The sequence below is a fragment of the Poecilia formosa genome, unplaced genomic scaffold (genome assembly GCF_000485575.1).
Source record: "Poecilia formosa unplaced genomic scaffold, Poecilia_formosa-5.1.2 Scaffold41, whole genome shotgun sequence".
Classification (NCBI taxonomy): Eukaryota; Metazoa; Chordata; class Actinopteri; order Cyprinodontiformes; family Poeciliidae; genus Poecilia; species Poecilia formosa.
The window spans coordinates 1,112,005-1,132,514 of record NW_006799980.1 but is presented as its reverse complement, the minus strand read 5'-3'; the positions used below and the strand labels follow the sequence as shown (position 1 = coordinate 1,132,514).

The window sequence follows — 20,510 nt, the reverse complement described above, 5'->3', positions numbered from 1 at the left end:
TTATATATTTTTTTGTCTCTACCAGGACTCTTGATCAGCAGTTGTCTGGATTCTCTGAAGGTCTTTTAACGTTTTTCTTTAGACTTCGGCTACTTTTTCACCAACTTCCTGTAATATTCTCACAGCCAGCCACAAAAAGTTAGAGACTGTCCATTAGGCACTTGTGTGTGAATGTGTTTTAAACATGTATGGTATCAAATCACAAAAAATTTCCATCATCATCTGCTCTGTATCACGTTTTCAAGGGTGTTCCCACAAACATGATGATGATATAACCAGTTCCTAGCTGGTTCTACAGAAGAACCAGTTTCCACAACCCAGCCTCATGTCATTATGACACTATAAACGTTTCATCTAGTCAATGTTTGATCCTCCCTTTATTCTTCTGAGATTTTATGGCACATTGGAGGGCAAGACCTGTGAACAGTTTTCACCATCACAATTTGTTAATGCTCTTTTAAAAAGCTAACGTCATTTATGAATGCTTCATTTTCCCGTCAGCCAGTCCCTGTTCGGATCATTAGTGGCATCAGACACGAATCTTACTTTTTGCTTATCCTGAAACTTTGTGTCTTCAGGATAAGCAAAATTAGGCAGATCAAAGACAAAACACATTGAGGAGTTTTAAATAAGAGGCTAACAACGTTTTGATCGGTTGTTGGCCTCCACCAGTCACCGCTGATGAAGGCTATTCGTCTCTCTGGCTCATTTTGGGAGTCACCTTGTTGGTCCGAAACCACTGCAAACTGTTATCTTTGGTATTTTTAAATGATTCTACTAAAAATCATGTCTTTTGTGGGCAAATATTCAATTTGAAATTGTTTTTTTAAGTTGTTATGCACAAAGGCAACAATGATTCATCATTGGAGTTTATGATCCTTTCTTACGCTCGCATTATTCATAGATCAGTTTCAACAAGAAAATGAGATCAAGCGTTTAACATTTTGCCACTCAAAGTTCAAAGAAAAACCGAATGCTTTTTCAAACGTCAGAATAACTAGTTCAGGAAATAAGAATAAAGTCTGTTTGCTTGGGAGGAAGGTCAAGAAACGAAAGATGACTCAAGACTTTTAAACACGACTGTATTTCACATAAATATGTTATGAAGTTTCCCGGCACTGCACCCATCCGCCACACCAACACTCAGCATACATGGCCGCCTCTTCTGGCTTGCAGGAAAATTTCCACTGTATATCTCAAGAGGAAGTCATCTTAGGTCTGGAGAAAAAATTAAAACACTGAAAAATCTGGAGATCAAAGATCTGAGGTTGCTTTTGGATATTTACTCACCTACAAAATGTTCCAAAAATCCGTCATGGCTGATTCTGAGTTAAATTCACAAAGTTCTCCCTCTGGTAAAGAGCAAGAAACTTAAACCACAGACAGTGAGGGGGGTGTCATACCAGTTTTCCTACTTTCTTGTTACCACACCCTTCCCAGTGTCACCCATATGAATATGATCTCCCTTGTCACTGTCCTGTCAAACACATGAAATATACCGTGTGATGAGCCCCAGGTTAAAAATATGACTTTATAATGTGTCACAGAGCTAACATAAGCTAAATGTTCCCAATCTCAGATGACCTGACTCTGGAAGACGAACAGGTTCTTCTCTGAATGGGACCGCTTCTTTGTTCACGCTGAGACCTACTTTGGAGAAATTACCTGCAAACCCCAGGAAGTTCTATGAAGTTTTGGCCGAAACAGGTTATTTAAGCTGCCTGTATTTGTTTCCCTTCCTCATCTACCTGTATTTTGGTCTTTAGTGATGGTTCGTGTAATGTTTAGACCAGCAGCTGAACCTCACAGCTAAACAGAAATGCTTATGGATGGATTTCAGTCTTCCAAGGGCGCAGCAAGAACAATTGGTAACAGATATGCAAGACTGAAAAGAGGTGGTGGAGGAGGAATGTTTTGTGGTTAAAATCTGGAAATCAAATCTGCAAAGTCACATTCACGGGTTCTGGTCAATTAACCAAGTGACAGTTTGCCAGAGTTTGGGTCTTTTTCTACAAAAGGAGCGGTCATCGTAGGACGTCTCAAACTAACCAGGAGCCAGTTTGTACTTGTCTAATCTGAAGTTATTTCGCTTGGCAGTGACTGCAATAAATATTATATCTACCACAAGCAAGTCTCTCGTAGTTCTTTTAGTTTCATCAGGAATTATAGTCTGTTTCTTGGCCCAAACAGTCTATAGAAATAGGTTGCAATTGCATCAAATTAGACTTCTGTTCTGAACATTTCATGATCTCCGTAATTTATTTTACCATACTTAACCAATAATTATGGTAAAACAAATACTAAATAAAAAGGTAAAGTTCTGCAGACTTTATTTTGTATTTAATCTGGGTTTATTCTATTGTTTTTTATGTGGAAGAAACATAGAAAAGCATAACTCCAATACTCTTTTTTTTGTCTCTGTCCTTTTTTCTATATCTTCCTCTGTACCCCAAGATTATAAAAATAAATATATTAAAAAAAAAATAATTTGTAACTGCTTCAGTGATAAACATGGCCAAGTCAATGTTTAAAAAGCAGCAGCTTCACAAGCTTTGTAGGTGTGTCTCTTCACCACAGCCTCCTCCCTATGCAAACTTTACTGTGAAGAATGTCGTCACAGCACAGGTTTCACATGGAGTCTTAACCTCAGGAACCCTTTTCTGCATAATAAGTTTCCCTGTTTAACTCTGATACTCAAATGAGACTTGGGAGATTTTCAGCTGCTTCCTTTCACTGTTGCTGGATCATGTGTCCTTTCTGCTGACCTTGGTTAATTCCACTTCAGTGGGTCCTCAAAGCCTTCCTGTGAAATCAAAATCACTTTAAAAGATGCTCTGCATTAACATTAATGCTGTTCATAGCAAACTGTTGACATGTTTCTTTGTAGTTTAGGATTTTGTCATTCCTTTTCTAATTTATATTGAGGAAAGAAAGTACTTAAAATACTCTAGGAGACCAATCAATGACTGCTTTCTAGAAAAATGTTAGAGGATTGTGCCGGTCATGCTTACAGCATCAAATACATCATCATTTTATTTTATTCATTTTATTGTATTGTTTTCCTTTTTGATGCAGCAGCTTCATAAAACTAACGTCTGAACTCTTCCCTCACACAGTGTTGTTACATTTTTAAGTGTTTCATTCACTCTGACAGTAAAATCCTCCATTTATTGTAACACAAAAAAAATCCCATTTATGAATAGGAAAGATAAAACTGGAAGGACGGTTCTCAGCCTTCTCTTTCCAGGAGAGATTTTCCTGTTGCAGCGATAGCTCATGAATGGCCCTGACTGCCAAGTCTGCAGGTATTCCCCAGATTTCAATCCATACCACATTTCGGAGACGCTCTACAGCAATCTTGATTTTATTGCTCCTGTTTCTCCAAGATGAAACGTTTCAATTTCCCCTGCAGGAAGCTCACAGAGTGAAGAAATGGGGGCCGGGCCAAGCTGCCGGCCCTGAAAAATCTTTCCTCTTCAGTAATCGTCCGGCGATCTTCCCCATCATAAAAAAAAAAATAGCGGGAGCAATATGTAATATATTGAATGACACAGGCAGCAGATAAGGCACTATTATTGCCAGCCAACAATGGCCAATAGCTGCATGAATGATGGTCATTTGATGCACAGATTGAATCTGTGATCTCATTATGAGTTTGAAAAGTCTCCAGGAAGGCTACATGATTGGTTATTTGGATGTTCGGATGTGAGTTTCGGCCAGCAGAGACCTACTGTTGCTGCTGCTGCTTATTGTGAAAACCTGCAGGAGGCTGGAAAGCCTGGTATCACTGATGGGTTTGCAGAGTTGTTTAGAAATTGACTTATAACCCTTCTCAGATTGAGGGACAGTAACAATTTCTTATGTAAGACCATTGCTGATGTGTTTCTTCAAAGGCACTGTCAGTGCGACCACCTCTATAAGACCAGGATCTGATGCGAATGATGCGTAGAAAATCATATAATCCTTTAACTCACAGATTAAAAAGAAAGCTCTTCTGTTTTCCAACAGAGAGCTTCAGTGATTGTTTTTACCCGACCATCCTCCTCGCTGTGTGTGGTGGCAAGATAAACTTGGGTCTTCATCCATCCTTTTCAGTTCCAGTTTCAGTTGTTTTTAATTATTGGTCAGACCACGTTAGCGAGTAGCCCCTTCCTTTGAGATTTTTTCCTTTCCTGTCTTAGAAAGATTAACACGTATCTGTTTTACTTGAGTGATATGCTCAGTTGTTTTTTTTTTAAGAGTGCACAAAACTTTTTTTGATATTCTGGTAATGTCAAAAAATTTTGCAATTACCGCTTTTCCATTAAATTAGAAAAGCAGTTAAAAATCACACGTGAATAAGTCTGTTAAAGTAGTAAATTGTTAATAATCATGGCAGCGACAGACATAAACATTCACACAAGATATATTTATATTTCAGTTAGCTAGCGCTCATCCTCAGCCATCAGAGTAGACAAGCTATAAGGGTATACCCATATTAGGCATTTTTGGGAAACTGTTGTCTGCAATTTTTCAAAAGAGCTATGGATTCAGCAGTTTTTTGTTTATTTACATTTTTTTCAAAACACCACTTGTGTACCTTCAACAAATTTTTGTAGAAAAATGTGATGTTGGCTGTTGATTAGATACAGATTTCTTCTGTTTTTCCTTCTTTGTCGTACATTTCCATCAGACCACCAAAGTAAAAGCCGTATACATTTTACTGCAGTGACACCTAAAGTCAAAACTGGACCTGATGAGGTGTAGGATATTTCAAAGCATTAACAGCAGAGTCACCTGACTCTCTCGGTGTCAAAGCTTTTCCAGCACGGATGACCTTCAGCGACGTTTCTCAGTACTTCGGTTCCCATCATTCCCCAACCTAATGAAACATTTATCCTGACATGTTTCATGTTTAGGTCACTTTGTTAACCTTAAATTACATGAATTCATGAGCCAGTATCACAAGCCTTGTGCAGATGGTGAGACTGAGTGCCGAGTTATTTGAGGAACAAGCGGCTTCAAAAACCGAAAGCACTCAGCTCTGTCGTATAAAGCGAGTTTGTTTGGCTTCATTGTTTGCTGAGTTGTAGATATTATTTACTCTGTAACCATTTCCTCCATTTCTCATTTAACAGAGAAGCTTTCTTGCTTCTGTCTAGAATTTGAAACTACAAATCAAATTCTTTGTTGAATTGACAAAAAACAGGCACTTCAGAGAAGATCCGAAAGCTGCCAATTGTTGCACTTCAGCAGAAAAAAGCATTTCTGTCGCCTGTGGTCTTCTGTCATCTTAGTCAGCACGCACATTGTTGCATCTACAAGTAGACACTCTGGAACCTGAACATACCTTTTTTCGGAGGGGAGTTGTCTTTGACTTTAAAAGCTAGCTGCGCTCTCTCTGCTATCAGAGCACTGATGAAACTGGGAGCCTTTTGTTAGGTGGCTCTGTTGCCATTCCTGGCCTGCAGGACGAGTTCTCCTCCGAGGGGATTTTTTCTGCTGAGCGGGAGCAGGATGGTTAGCCCGAGGCAGGGAGCGCCACAATCACATTGTCAGCACTCAAACAGCCCAGAGACTCTTTTTTGCCTTGCAAATGTGCAACTCAACCCGACTCCGATGCAAACCAGCTTTTTCCGACCCAGCGAGGCAGCCATTAATCATTCTGTCTGGCACGTTTGCTCTCAGCGGACGTTAAAGTCATTCTCTTCACTTTAATCGAATATGCGCAATTTGGCTAACCATAGTTTCCGTCACTGTGTGCTCGACAAAATGAAGTATTCCACATGTTCATTGCTGAATTACGTTTTCAGGAGATTGAATTTAATTACCCTAATTTATCGCGTTTTTAAGAATACTTTTAAAGTATTATTTTATCAGAGTTTGCCTACCAGAAGAGTGATTCTGAAATGTTTCTTGGTGTAGTAAAATGTTTATAATTTTGTACGTAAAGTACAGGGACTCTTTAACACTGATATCGGTACTGTGGTCTCAGTAATGGATCCGGGCCATAATTTGTAAAACATAAAGATTAGCAGTCAACAAATTCTAAAGAAAATGTGAAATGAGAATATTTATGATAGACACAGTGGTGTTTGTGATATGAAAAGTTGAGACTGTGAGTCTTCATGTTGTTCTCATACAATGTGGTGTTTATTTTTTACTGTTGCACCACGATGGACTGCTGCCGCTACAAGCAGTCAATCAATTAATCACATGATCATTTCCATTCTGATGATTTCATTTTTTTTTTATCATCAATTGTGTTTACAGAGATGCTTGCAATTTGTTTACATGGTCCATTTTTATTTATAGTTTCGGTTGTGTGTGGGTTTTTTTTATTTTGTTTTATTGATCTTTTTTTTGTCCTTTTATTGGATATTTAAAATATCTTCCAAAGTTAAGCATTGAAAGTTTATTGATCTTTGAGCAGGCAGACTTACATTGTTGTGCCGATATCATTATATTACGTGAAAATGGTCTCAAAACAACAATTTTATCATTAACAATATAATAACATGTCACAATTATTTCTGGGACGATTTATTGCCCAGAAATATTATTGTTGCATCACAAAAATATGGAATTTTAACAAGGCTCGAGTCGCTATCCATAGATTTATACATTTAAGGCATAAGATTTGAGTTTCTTTGGCATAATTATTCATCATTACAGTTTTAACTTGTGGTAAAAAGGAACTACATCTCTCAGGTTTTACATATGTTGTACACATTCAGTGTTTTAAGGTACATTTAGTCAGATTTTAATCATTTTAGAACTTAGTAAACACCTACTTGATTCTTTATTAAAGCCCCAGAACTGATAGAGGGTGTATCTGCTTTCTTTTTGCCACAACTGTGTGTTTGGCAGGATGGTGGGCTGTGGATGCTTCCCAAATTAATCCAAGCAGCCTGGAAGACTTTGAGGCAGGCACGTTAAAAGCACCCCCGAGAGCAGAAAGCAGCAAACACATATCAGTGAAATATGGGATATGCATAATGCACCAGAATAGAAATGCCACTGCAAAACAATAAAACAAGAGACGGAGTGTGGTAGACGAAATGGAGGGAGAAATCTGCACATCCAGCAGGCCGAGGGGACGGAGAGGTGGAGCTCTTCGGAGGATTATTGACCTGCTCGAACGTGAACTGTAATTGTAAAAGTTGCCTGATTGTGACTGCAGCGCTCTGTCAGGACCAGCGCGACGCCGCATGGATGTGACGCTTCTGGAAGCCCTCAGGGGAAATAAGCTCCTCTCCTCCTCCGCTCCTGCAAGATAAGGGACCCTCCGGCTGGGTGGGTGCCCTGCAGAGCAGCAGCGTGTGAAACTGGGTCCACTATTTAAAGTGCAGTCTGTCGCAGCATCCGGCCCCGACTCGAAATTGCGATCTCTTGGTTTTTAGCCGTCGGAGGCCTGCGTGAACGTGCCGATGAATGTGAAGCGGGGGGATTGCTGCTGCCGGGTTACGGTCAAGCCCAACTCAAATCATAAGGGTCCATTTGGACGAGGAGAATACGAGGCACTCACAGATGAGAGGATCATCATCATGATGAGTCTTTTTTTTTTCTGTAGCCTGAATGCTGGCACCCACTTGTGCCTCTAAACTCAGCCGCAGACCTGCAGGAGGATTGTTAGATATTTGGGAAATCTAAGCCAGATTCTGTTGCATTTCAGCAAGTATAAAGGGCCTCCACCTAAAGAAGGCCCTGTTTGTGATGAAACCTGTGCAACCTGCTATTACATGAATAACCCAACCGACCTTGCAGCTGTTTAATCAATACTAACGCATAGATCAGTTTCTCTGATACCAGCTGGAGGTCAGGCACTTTCTGACATTCCTAAAATCTGGCTGCTTTCAGCAGGGATGCTTAAGCCCAACAAATTTCATAAAATGACGCAACAGCTGCCATAGAATTGATCTCAGGTTAGCAAGAAATCCTGAAAACGCATCACTGAGCCGCACCGATTCTGCTTCACAGTTAAGCCCACAAAATTAAAGCTCCAAGTTTTACTGGATGATTTCATTGCTGCACTGCTCGAACGTTGTCATGACTTTAAACTGAAATATCAAATATCACTTTACTGATGTAAACTGAGTCCTCGAAGGAGTGCTGTGGTACGCCAACAACATTTTCTTATTGCTTTTAATAGCCTAATGACAAACTGCTTCATCTCAGATGTGCTTAAGGTCGTCTTCCTCCATACATTAGGGACGGTGATCTTGAGGCACTTAACAGTTCAATTTGATTCTGATTCTGAAAGCTCAGATGCAATTATTGAATTGAAATCAGACTAGTACAACACTTCTTCCTTTTTCTTCTGTCTTTCCCTGCCCACTTTCCTTCTGCACTTCAATAGGCTCTTTAGTACATCCTTTTTTGATTTCCTTCTTTATTTGATTATTTTATTCCTTCCTTCATGTCCAGTCTGTGGTTTGTTTGGCGATTAGGGACCAATTCCAAAAATCCTCAGATCCCCACTAAACACTTCTAAATGCCTATTTTAATAGTCCAAACACCACATATACTTTAATATGTATTGAAACCATCTTAACATACAGCAGAGTCTAATATTTACCGCTCTTTGGGGTACAGTCAATCAGCACCAAGTAATGTAAATGCAAGCCGCTTTGCAGATGCCAGCCAATAGCATGTCAAGTAGCATTGTCCCAGGTATTTCAGCTTCCCAAGCTGCAATATTCCTTCAAATATTTTAGATGTGCCCTACAAAAAAAAATCCACATATAGACGGATTTTCTGCAAATAACTTAAGATTACATTCCACGTAAAAATCTACCAATAGGTGAATCTGCAAATAAACCGGAGGCCCACTGTGAAAGTCAAATATTTGACAGGAAAGTCTGTAGAAGAGTGAAGCACTGAAATCCCTGTTTGCGACATGCTGGCCATGACTGATAGGTTTCTGCATATCTGCAAATGAAAGAGAAAGACAGATGAAGAAGAGAGGAGGCGGAGTAAATGGAGATGTCAGCGATTTGTGACAGAAAAATATCTGCAAGAGTGACAAGAACAGCTTACGAGACATTAGTGAGACGCGCTACGATGCGTAGTTTATAGATGGTGGAAATAACATAAAAACAAAGCTGAGGATCTTAAGCTTTAAACTGCAGTCCTGTGGAATCAGTGTCTCTTCGTCAGTCATGCGTTTATTCTTCATTAAAAGACACTGTGTCCTCTACCTCTGTCAGTCTCTGTTCCTCCTTCACGTTGAGACAAACTTATTCAAAAGTCACTGATTAATTATTTACCCAGGCAATGAAATGCCACAGCCGGGTGAAGCACACCACCAGGAGAGAAAAGGTCATTCCCATCCTGAACGTTGTTGCACGATCTTTCACACACACACGCGCACACACACACACACGGACAGACACAGACATGCAGGTGATCGATGGCAATAGCAACTTTATCAGCGCTTCAGGCAAACACAGCTTTCATCGTCGTGGCCAAATACCAATAAAACCGAGAGCAAAGCTAAGTGATCAGGTGAAATCTTTAGGAAAAAAGCTTTCATTTAAAAAGCCGTTCACATGTCAGAGGTGATCAATGACGCTCCCTGATCATCGATCTGAACACGAGACCTGTAAGCTCAAATCTGACGTCCTGTCTGTGGGTTGAGTTGCTCTGTTCTTGGTGCTGCGCCGTTTACTCCCAAGAATGTGCGTCTGCTTAATATTTAATTGGTTTGTTAATGTGTCTCCACAGCAACACGACACCTCTGGCCAAATGGGGTGCCAATGCTGCCGGATGGTGAAAAGGTAAGACGTTATTTTAACTTTATTCTGTGTTTTTGTGTCAGTTTCACTTTGCTTTCTTCTCCAGTATGTTGTGAAGAGTAAAAAAAAAATCAAATTAAAACAGTTTTCATATTTATTTTAATTGAGAACAAACAAAGGATACTCTACTGACAATCAAAACATGAAGATAAAATGTATGAAAGTTATTCTCACTCACCAGAATGTGAGAAAAAAAATGCATATTATGCTGTTCAAGACATATCTTTAACTTTAATTGTCTGGAAGGAGACAAATAAAGTAACAAATAAAAACTGGGCCAGTACAGAAGATAAATTATTGGAATAACAAATTATTGTCGCTACTGGTTAGATTTATATTAAGCTAATATGCTAATATTTAACACTTTGAAGTATATTTTGACTATGAAAATCTGTTGATCTAAACTAAAATCACACACCCAGATTTTGCCGGGGTTAGCTAAAATTTGCGAATACCTGAGACCTTCCTCCCCACCCCCCTAGAAAAAAACACTTAAAACCGCCTCGTTTAAAAGCCCAGACACCAAATGTAACTTATATGCCGCGATGTGAACAGTGGAAAGGGTTTCAGCTCTACCGCAGAAGCTATCAATAATATGGTCACTATTTTGATCTTTCTGATGTTTCCTTCATTCTTGGTTTTCTGCCATATTCATATGAAAGCCCAATGTAGTGTCACAGTTTAATTACAATTTTATTCATTCATGTTGTGAATGAAGACCGACTCGTCTAAACAGAAAATGAGTGGAAGAGTGGAGGAAAACTTCTTGTCCGACTCATTTTATTGTTTCAAAATCTACTCACTTCACCTTTTCATACCTAACTTTGCCTATTTAGCTTTCTGAATCTGCTATGTCTTGTTTTAAACCTGTCCCACCAGATAAAGTCCTCACTGTCAGCTGAGGAAGCCACTGTGCTGTAGCTAAAGCAACAGGAAGAAAAAGTTTCCTCGGGTTGCTTCGAGCTGCACTTCTCCAACTGAGAGGAAAAAAAAAACCTTCTAATAACAGCGACTGCACTGCTGCAGGACCGTGTGTGCACAGATTGACTCCGTAGTGTTGAGTGTGAAAATACTTTTGAATCCGATTGTTTTTAAGGAAAACGATCAAAAATCTTCTGTTATTTTAGATCAAAACATGTTTTAAATTCAAAGAAACGTCTGCGTGTTTAACCCCCGGTAGCCCAGATCTAATGACAGCTGGACCTGTGAATGTCGCCCTCCTCTCTTTCATCCTCTCACTGTTAGTTTCCAGCTCTTTGCTTTCCCACATAATGATTTCTTGTCTCCTGTAGACAGAGAGAGCTCCGTTTATAACACATCCGCACAGTGAGCCTCACGTGGACTTTTAGTACGAACCGTGAGTCGATTTGTCAATAGCCAGCACCCTTGGTTACTGTATTTCTCTCCAGGACTGTCTGCTCATTAGAAGCGTACAATGTATCGTTGTCAAGGCTCGACGTCGCCGTGCTTTCCGAGGCGAGTGCGGTCACAGAGCGCGGCCAGGAAACGACTTTCTGATTGGAGATTAATGAAGGGGTTCAATGTGCTTCGCATACCAGCGTAGTAATCCCTCAACCCCTCCCCCACCTCTTTCTTTCACACTTTTTCTTATGTCAAACACACACGTGCGAATGCTTGTGACACAAACACATACCTCCGTAATTGTGTGGAGTGTCACATTTCTGGGATTAGCAGAGTTTGAGGCTTTAAGGTTACTGGGTAAGCGATGAGGACCCGCTGTCCACCCAGTAAAAATAGGACGTATTCAACTCTGCCGCTCTGATAAATGAGCAATTAATTAGCAGCATACACCCGAATTGTCTTATACATTTCTTTGGATTTGTGTTAAAGCTGCCTACTTCCTGCATCTGCATGGTGGACAGGAAACATCCAGGAGCTGCAGAAGCACAGCCATAAACTTCAATGTATTTAGTTTTCTTTGTTGTTGTTTACTCCTTAGCAACGCAAAATGAGACATATTTGCAAAGTGGGAGTAAAATGATGATTTAAATTGTTTGCAAATAAAATCTGGGGGGGAAAAAAATCCATCCTGACCTGGCCTGTGTTAAATCACCTGTCCTCTGATCAGCTTCCCTGTCCCTGCCTAGCCTCGCAGCTTGAGCCTGCCTTTATTATGGAGATGGTCTCTCCCACAGATAATATTTTTATGCAGATAGAAAAGGTGCATGTTGGTTCCCTCCATAGCTTGTGGCAAACAGGACTCGGTTTTTGGGGGTTTTTTCGCCTTAAAATTATGTTCTGCTTTGTATTTCTCGTAAATGTTGGAGAACTGGAGTTGCAGATCCCAGACTTTAACTAGTGTCAATATCAGATTTGCTTTCGATTTGACATAGTCATAATTAGGGTACAGGAAGCCGTTTTCTCAGTCTTACACCTTATCGATCACATAATATTCCTCTAAATAAGCAGGAGTCGGCAACCTTTACAATCCTAAGAGCAATATTTGCCTTCAGTCTAACTAAAGAAGACTTGTTTAGAGCCTCAAGTGATACAAGACCTTTAAAAATTGACTGCAGGAAATTTATTTGAAATGTGTGTATATTTCATACCTAAGTTTAGGTTTGAAAATAAAGAAAAAAATAAAACCTAACCAGAAATGAGAACGGATATGTTTCCTTCAGGAAGATGTTGAAATTAATGAGAACAAATTTAATCTCAAACTATATCGCTAGTATTTTTAATTCTGTCATAGAAAATCTATGTACTCCATTAAAAACCTGCATTTGTGAATAACTGCCAAACATTAACTATTTAAAGTGGAGCTCTGGAGCCACAGGTTGCAGACCCTGGATCTAAACTCCACGTGGAAATCTGTGAATACTGAACCGCAAATAGGCAGAGGATCACAGCGAAACAGTAACAATCCGCACCATACTGCCAGCGTTTGTGGTAAGCAAAGGTTGTCAATTAGACCTCATCCAGTGACAATGCTGTATAGTTCAGTTTCTATCACTGCTAAAAGATAAAAAAAATAACCCAAAACAGACACAGCTGAAGCTCCAGCTTTTAAATGACTTCCTTTGTCACACATTGGCATCTGTGACTCTGACATCACCTCCGTTTACAAGAGAGAAGCTGACCCACTCTTATGTAGACTTGAAATATGCTCCAGCTATAAAAATAAATGCCTTATTCCTTGTTCTGTTTGTCCACTACAGCAGGAAGCAATAAGAGAAAATCACAACAACAGGCCATGTGTTTGTTTGGCTCTGTGAAAATTGCTTCGAGATGAACTGGATGGACGCCTGTTGTTGATGAAAATACAGTTTCATTCTCCTGCCAGGGTTTCTCATCCCCCTTTAAGTATTATTGGTTGTTTCTTTTTCCTTAGTTAAGCACAAAGAGAGAGCCTCCTCTCGCCTCTCAGAAAACATGCTTCAGATCTCACCTTTGGCAGAGGACACAGCAGCAGAGCTGAGGAAATGGAAAACATTCATTTTCACAGCGTTCTGCAGAGAGAAGATGAGGGTGGGGAGAAAAAAAAGAAAGGTGCAGGGTGGGTAAGAGGTGCTCAAGTCAGAGGGGTGAGGCTGTGCGTGGGTGGCTGGAAGAGGACGGAGAAACCCGAATCAGCCGATACATTTGAAAACGATCTCCTCAATTCTCAGAACTTGGGCTCTTTGCTCAAAGGACGCTCGGATGGAGAAGCGTAAAGTTACAGCGGGTCAGAGTCGCGGCTGCACCACGGTGACACTGAAGGAGGCAGAAGGGATGCGAGCAGGGAGCACCTTGAGAGACGCGAGCTGGAAGCAGCTCAGCTGGAGTCAGGAGCATGGTGATGAAATGGAGAAAACAAATGAAAAGGTCGTCATGAAAACAAGAGGCGCGCACAGTGGGTGACGTCTGACAGCTTCTTGCAGGAAAGCCTCGGCGCACTCAGTGGTAGGGTCTGAGTGTGAACGAGTCAGCCTGTTCTTCTGTCCTTGAAGGAAAATCCATCACAGTGGGAGGAGGGCGGGGGGGTTAGCAGAGCCAGTGAACACAGTTTACAAAGGAAATGAGAATTAATCATCAAAATATTTGTCAAAATCAGTCCTGCAGACATCAACAATCAGAGGATTTTCTGCTAAAGAAAAATTGGTTTTTTGATTCACTCAATGTGGATTCAAACCGTCATTTCTTAATCCAGCCACCCATTATCCAACTGGTTACATACCAAGGGAAAATGAGGTGGTGTTTTCATCATTATTGTTGCACATTATTATGAATCTGTCTGTGCTGTCTCACAGATGAAGTCAGAGCTGCTTTTTTACACGGTGCTAATGAACAACCATCATTCTGAGCCTCGGCTTTTTACGAAGCCCTGTTCATGTTTATGTCTCAGTGCAGTGGTGGCTCTTGGATAAATGCCACCCCGGGCAAGCCCCGCCTTCTGTAATGTTCTAACCAATTAAAATACGGGAGAGCTATATTCTTGGGAGGTCAAACTGTCTTCCTAAGGACTGCCAACAACCCACTTCAGGCTGCCTTCACACTGCAACTTGAAGTGACCCTATTCCAATTTTTTTTGTTTTTTCACATAATGCGAACTGTACCTGATCTTTTCATGACAATCTGAACAACAGGTCTGATTCTTTTCGAATGCGAATCAGGCCACTTGCATATCCGATAGTATCCGATTCAAATGCGACCTAACGTCCAGGTCGCATTCATCCAAAATGAACGTCACTGATTCTCAACAAACCTCACTATTCTGCGCCCTGACAAGCGCAAGCAGGAAGAAAAACAACAACCATGATGGACTATAATGAGGATTAAGTTGTTAATATGTTGCTCCGGTTGGACAACAACTTCAAATATGTAAGCTAAGCTCCACCGTTAGCCTCCATGTTTACTTCCGCAAACACTGAGCACTACTTCTTTTTATGGCGGTTGGCAGAACACTGAGAACGCTGACGCTATTGCGCCCTCTACTGCGCATGCGGGACACTTTCAGGTCGTTTGCCCGTTCAGACCAAGTACAGACTGCAGAACACGTACAGGTCGCAATTACTGGCAGTGTGAACGGCCCCGGCAGAAAAATCGGAATTGCCAAAAAATCAGAATTGGGTCACTTCAGGCTGCAGTGTGAAGGAAGCCTTACAGATGGCAGGAATAAACACGTTTTTCAGAATGCAAACAACTTGAGGTGGGAATTTATCGTATTGTTTATTGTTTCACAATAGTAACACAAAATGTCACCCACTCCTACAACTGACAGATGGGTATACTTCTTTATCTCCCCACCCCACCCAAAAGCTGTTCTGCTGCCCTGGGCAACTGCCCATGTCAAAAAACCCTGTCCGTCTCTGTGATTTACATTTCTGCGTCTTGTCTTCCCCACAGCTACATCTATGACCCCTCAACGGCGGTGGATGTGCGGAAAAGCGACTCTGCGGGCAGCTCCCTCTACCAGGGCCAGCACCACGCGGCCGGGGTCACCGGCCGCGACCCGCAGGTCGACCACAACAAGCAGAAGCACGGCTTCCACAACCTGGGCTACAGCAAGTCCAACGACAGTACACTCAAACTGGAGCATGACAACAACCAGGTCAACCACAGGCTTCATTCGGCGCCGTCACTTGCAAAGGAAATGCACCAGCAGGCGAGCGCACCTCCCTCAGGTGGCGGGCTGTACATCATTGAGCCAGAGACGGTAGGACGACGATGGATGGACATTGATGCAACCCAGGTGCCTATTTACCCCAACGTACTGCAGTACGAAGACCACAGGAGCTACAGTGAGCCGGAGCACGAGGCCATGACGAACGGGTGGGACAGCTCCATCACCACCTGCAGCATGGCAGGCAGGACCCCGTCGGTGGACGAGATCGACGAGGGCGTTGGGGTGACGCCGGAGCACCTTTGGGACACCGGGGATGAGGGCAGCGTCCTGTCCGTGGACATCCACACCAGCAACACCAGCTTGTCCTCTGGCGGCACGAGGGATGAGCTCACGCTGCCAAAGACTGCGGACGTTTGCACAGAGGAGAGCGGTATCTCTGTGACGAAGAGCGAGGATGAGGAGGATGAGGAGGAGGTGAGGAAAGACCAGGCGGAGGTGCAGAGCGTCACGGACTCTATGGTGGCGGAGGCTCTTGCTGCTTTGGAGGCCGCCACCGCCGGGGAGGATTCTGATTGAAAAACGAACCCTTAAAGCTACAGTATGTAACTTTTACGAAAAATGTGATTTTTAAATATTTGTGGAAACTGTCTGTGTCGTGACGAGATCATATGAGACAGAAAATCTCTCTGAGCTACTATTTCTGTGTGAAGAAATTTACCGCTCCTGGTCAAAAACAACCAATAATAGCCAGGAGAAAGCTGTTAGGTGCCGTCAATTACTCTTGTGTACTCGCTGCTAAATGCACTAATGGTGAAGAATCAACTTACCACTCCAGGAAAACTGTTTATCTGCTGTTAGAGGTGACCATGCTAACTAGCCTTCACATTCATGACAGCCTCTGTTGTGGTGAACCTGCTGTAGTGCAGCATAGCGAATGGGGAGGGTGTGAGCGGCGCATACATGAGGATGATTACTGATTATCTGTCTCGTAGAAGATTGTCATGACATGGTGACAGCCTTAACAAAAATATATTAAAAAAAGCTATTTTTAAAAAAAGAAAAGTTACCTAATGCTGCTTTAAAGCAACTTGACAGAACTATCAGAACCGCCATAAAACTTTGCCAAAGTTCTGAACAATGAAGTTTTTATCTATGGACATAAAACAAATGAAGGAAAAAACTCTGCTGGAAACAGATTTATTTTTGAAGTTGTGGGCGATCTTTCCTGTGACGGAGGGATAATATCTGCCTTGTGAAGGAGGCTTCATTCTCAAAGCTGCAACTAAAGAGACTCCAGCGTCTGGACCGAACACGGCCTGCAGCTGGACCACGGTGCACCGTACACTCCACGCTCCTAACAGGCTGTAGGTACTCCGACACGGACACGACATCAGCAGGATATTTTAATTATGACGCTTAGCCATTGGTTTTATTACGGGAGCCCACATTTCTTTGGTAAACACAGGCCCTGCTTGCAACCTCTTTAAGAATCCATCCATTTAAAGTGCCATGCATACCTTGAAAAAACCACAGACTCCAGTGTGTTCTATTGATATTTTATGTGATCAACTGAGACAAAATAGTTTCTAATTTTAAAGTGGGGGAAAAAAAAATCTTTTTTTTTTTTTAAATGAGTAAGTGAATAGTTAGAAATGCACTTTTTAAGTAAATTCTTCATATAACCGTCTTCGCAAAATCAAGTTCAGTCATATTAGGAGGGGAATGACTGTAAATCGGTTTCTATGTCATGATGCAGATTCTCGGTTGGGTTTAGGTTGGGACTTTGACTGAGCCACTATTACGCACAGGTAATTTATCCAAAGCACGTTCTTTAATGTATTCCCTGGTAGTGTTAATGGAATTTATTTAGGGGTATGGGAGTAAAAGGGGTGAATAAATGTACGCCACACTTTTTATTCTTTTTATTTTTGATAACGGTTTGAACCTTATTGTTCTGCTTCACTGTTTGTGGTGGTCTAACATAAAATATCAATGAAATACATAAAGGTTTGGGACTGCAACGTGACAAAATGGAACAAATTTCAAAGGGAAGGAATGCTTTTATAATACCGTGCAACTAAGAGAGACGGAAAGGTCATGAAATCCCTTTTTACAGGTGATTTATTGTTAGTGTAACTTTATTGCGTTTTGGTGTTATTTATAAAGTCTTCACCTTTATCTCACATAGAAACTGGGAGTATTTAACGGCCAGAAAAGAGCAGAGTTAGCCCTTATTCATAGCTCTTCTTATTTTATGTCCTCGCTAATTTCAGAATAGCACAACAAACATAAAATCAGGCTGCAATTATAAAGAGAAAGCAATGGAAACATGATTCATGCACATAATTAATGTTCTTTTTTTATTTTAGGAAATGTGTCTTGTTTTTGCCTCCAATACAGCTTTTACAGCCAAGGTTAACAAGCCAAGCAAAGGTCAATTAGCCTCAGCAACCACACAAGCGCCTGCTAACTTCTTGTTGTTGTTTTTTTTTGTTTGTTTTTTTTTTTCGGTTTTAAAGGTCAAGCTTTGGATTTGTTGTCTAGTCTGTGACATCCGTTCAGCTCATGTGCCTGAAAACGAGCTAATTAAGGCTGACTGATTCCTGAAGAAGTAATCCGGATGAAATGAAGGAGAATCCCCATTTTAATCATTTGCCTGCCAAATCATTTCTCCTCATTGCATTTGTACCATAAAATAAAATCAGTGTAATAAAGGCTGTGTGAAATAATTTACTGTTGTTCCCATCTTTGTAGACGCACAAAATATTTCCTCTAATGGCTTTTAATAGGCTTGATAACAGTAATATATTTATTTGTTCAGGAAGAAAAAAATCACATTAATCAGTAAAAATATTCCCAAGGTGTCATAGATAAACATGTTAGACATTTCTAATATGCTTGGAGTTTTTTCTTTCTATTTTTTATGATTTTTCTTAAGTCATGTTATCAGCTTTATGATACAATTTTTATCTTTTTTATTTAGGATAGTTTTAAACTTAGAGTTCTTGATGTTCAAGCCTACTGTTAGCAGTCTTGCTAATTAGCCTGCTAACAACCTTGGTTTGGTAAATACATTAAAACCTAAATACAATAGCTGAATGTTTATGAAGCCATCATAAAAACGTCTTCCATGAACAGTCATATTTTTTATTTTTGATGGGGTAAGTTTGAAACTCAAATTTGTGAGCGTAGCTAGCTTGCTGGTTAGCTTGCTAATAAACTACGGGGGGAAAAACAGAATCAGCTGTTTGTGTAAACCATTATAGAAGCTTATTACATTTTTTTTAAAATACTAACTTACCATTTCTTAAATATTGAAGCACGTTTGAAACTTGAGAGTGTGCAGCTAGCTAATTAGCTTGCTAAAATTAAACTACCTAACAGTTGTAGACTGAAGAAGAAACACATTTTTAAGTTAGCTTAGGTCCTGGGTATTGTAGATAGTTCGGTAATTAGCTTGTTAACCATGAACTAGTTATGGTAAATTGAATTAAAAACAGTATCTGACATATGCAAGATTACTTTTGTTTGCATAGCAAGCTATTAAAACTTAAGCTAATTTTTAAATTAGCCTTATTCCAATTACTCACAGTACCATATATTGAGAATTAGGGAGAAACATGTTTGTAAAACTGGAGAGAGAGAGGCATGCCAAATAAAAATTACAATAAGCTCTGAAAGACAGGGAAAGAAGAGAGATCTGAAATATAAATAATACTTAATATTTCAGATCTGTGACTATATTATCTTTCTAAAGGAAATGCATAAAGAGATTCAATGATTCTGCATAGCGGCAAATGTTGGGATTATTTTTTTTCTTTCTTGTTCTGTGTAACTAATAGCGATCCGTGTGGGTGGTAGTTGCTTAAACTTCGCTGTTGCAGCAGTTAGAGCCTCAGCGGGCATCATCCGTGGCCCCTGGGACCCCGGCTAATGAACACCTTTGGGGCTTTGTGGTACGCAAACGGCCCGTGAGCTCACAGCGAACCATAGTAACTTCCACAGCAGCCTGGAATAATGATAATGACAAGAATGGAGATCTGCTGACTTTCAACTTGCTCACATCGAGAGAGCATGAGGCTATCTGTGGCCGTCTCAGATGGAAACGGATGATATGCCAGAATAGCTTTTTCCTTCTTTTTATCTATTCATGCAAACAACTTCTTTTTTTATCTTCATCGGTCTTCCTCTTCGCACGAGATTCTCCATCTTGAACCCTTTTTTTAGATAAGCGTTTGAAATTCCACTTTTTAAAAAAAAATTGTGTTGCAGATCATTTTAATATCGTGGCTGTATTATTAAACTATAAACCTTCAATTATATTTTCACAATGTTTTTATGACAAAACTTCCTCTTTTGGCTTCTTTCTGGAACTTTGATCTTTTTCATATTTCCTCCACAAACAAACCACTGAATCCCTGAAGATGTTTGCCTCAGCTTTGAATTTGAAGCATCACAGCGACGTCACATGAAAGCTGTCATATATAGCATTTTCTCTTTCTCTCTCTCTCACACACACACACACACACACACACACACACACACAGGGACAGACTGATTCTGAATGCGAGTGTGTGTGTGTGTGTGTGTGTGTGCGTGTGTGTGAATGCAGCCACGGTTTATCCCGAGCTTTGATGTAAAACGACTGGGAGCGCTGTGTCTACAGAGGTTGTGTTTTTGGTATTTCTGCGTTCTCATCGTGATGGATGACAAAAACTTGTGAACACAGAGGAAACCTGTTTAGTCAGAGGTAGAATCACAAGGTGGTGGAATCACAAGGTGGTGGAATCACAAGCCAAAGTTCAACAATAAGAGCAAAACCGCAATGAAAACGATTTGTGGTTGCAATAAGTCGGCAGTAGAAGACTTGTATGAAGTCGGAGGGAGAAGCAGCTCTAAGCTTTTAAAGGCGTTAGCTTGTTGTTTAGTCATCGTTTTATTTATTTTAACAATAAATCAAAACCACTGCTCATTACTTAAAAAGCATTTTGTCCCCTAACAGATTTCTTCTTCAAAAAAATGGCTTAAAATTAAACCAGTTTTAACATTGCACAAAGATAACCTGAGTAAATGCAAATTACAACTTTATATTTTAATGGGAAAAAATATGAAGTTGTATATTTATATACAACTTTTTATACAAATACATGCTTTTTTTTAAATTATTA

The 20,510-nt window shown here is 40.5% G+C and overlaps 1 protein-coding gene across 1 annotated transcript in view; it reads left to right on the top strand.

Moving 5' to 3' along the window:
* Positions 1 to 18,071, top strand: part of LOC103137540 (uncharacterized) — a 25,256-nt gene extending 7,185 nt beyond the window's left edge. The window contains exons 2-3 of the mRNA XM_007551325.2: positions 9,706 to 9,758; positions 15,123 to 18,071. Coding sequence (XP_007551387.1) covers positions 9,727 to 9,758; positions 15,123 to 15,918 — 828 coding nt within the window. The 5' untranslated portion in view covers positions 9,706 to 9,726 and the 3' untranslated portion in view covers positions 15,919 to 18,071. The remainder of the gene's footprint in view (positions 1 to 9,705; positions 9,759 to 15,122) is intronic.
* Positions 18,072 to 20,510: the final 2,439 nt, after the last annotated feature.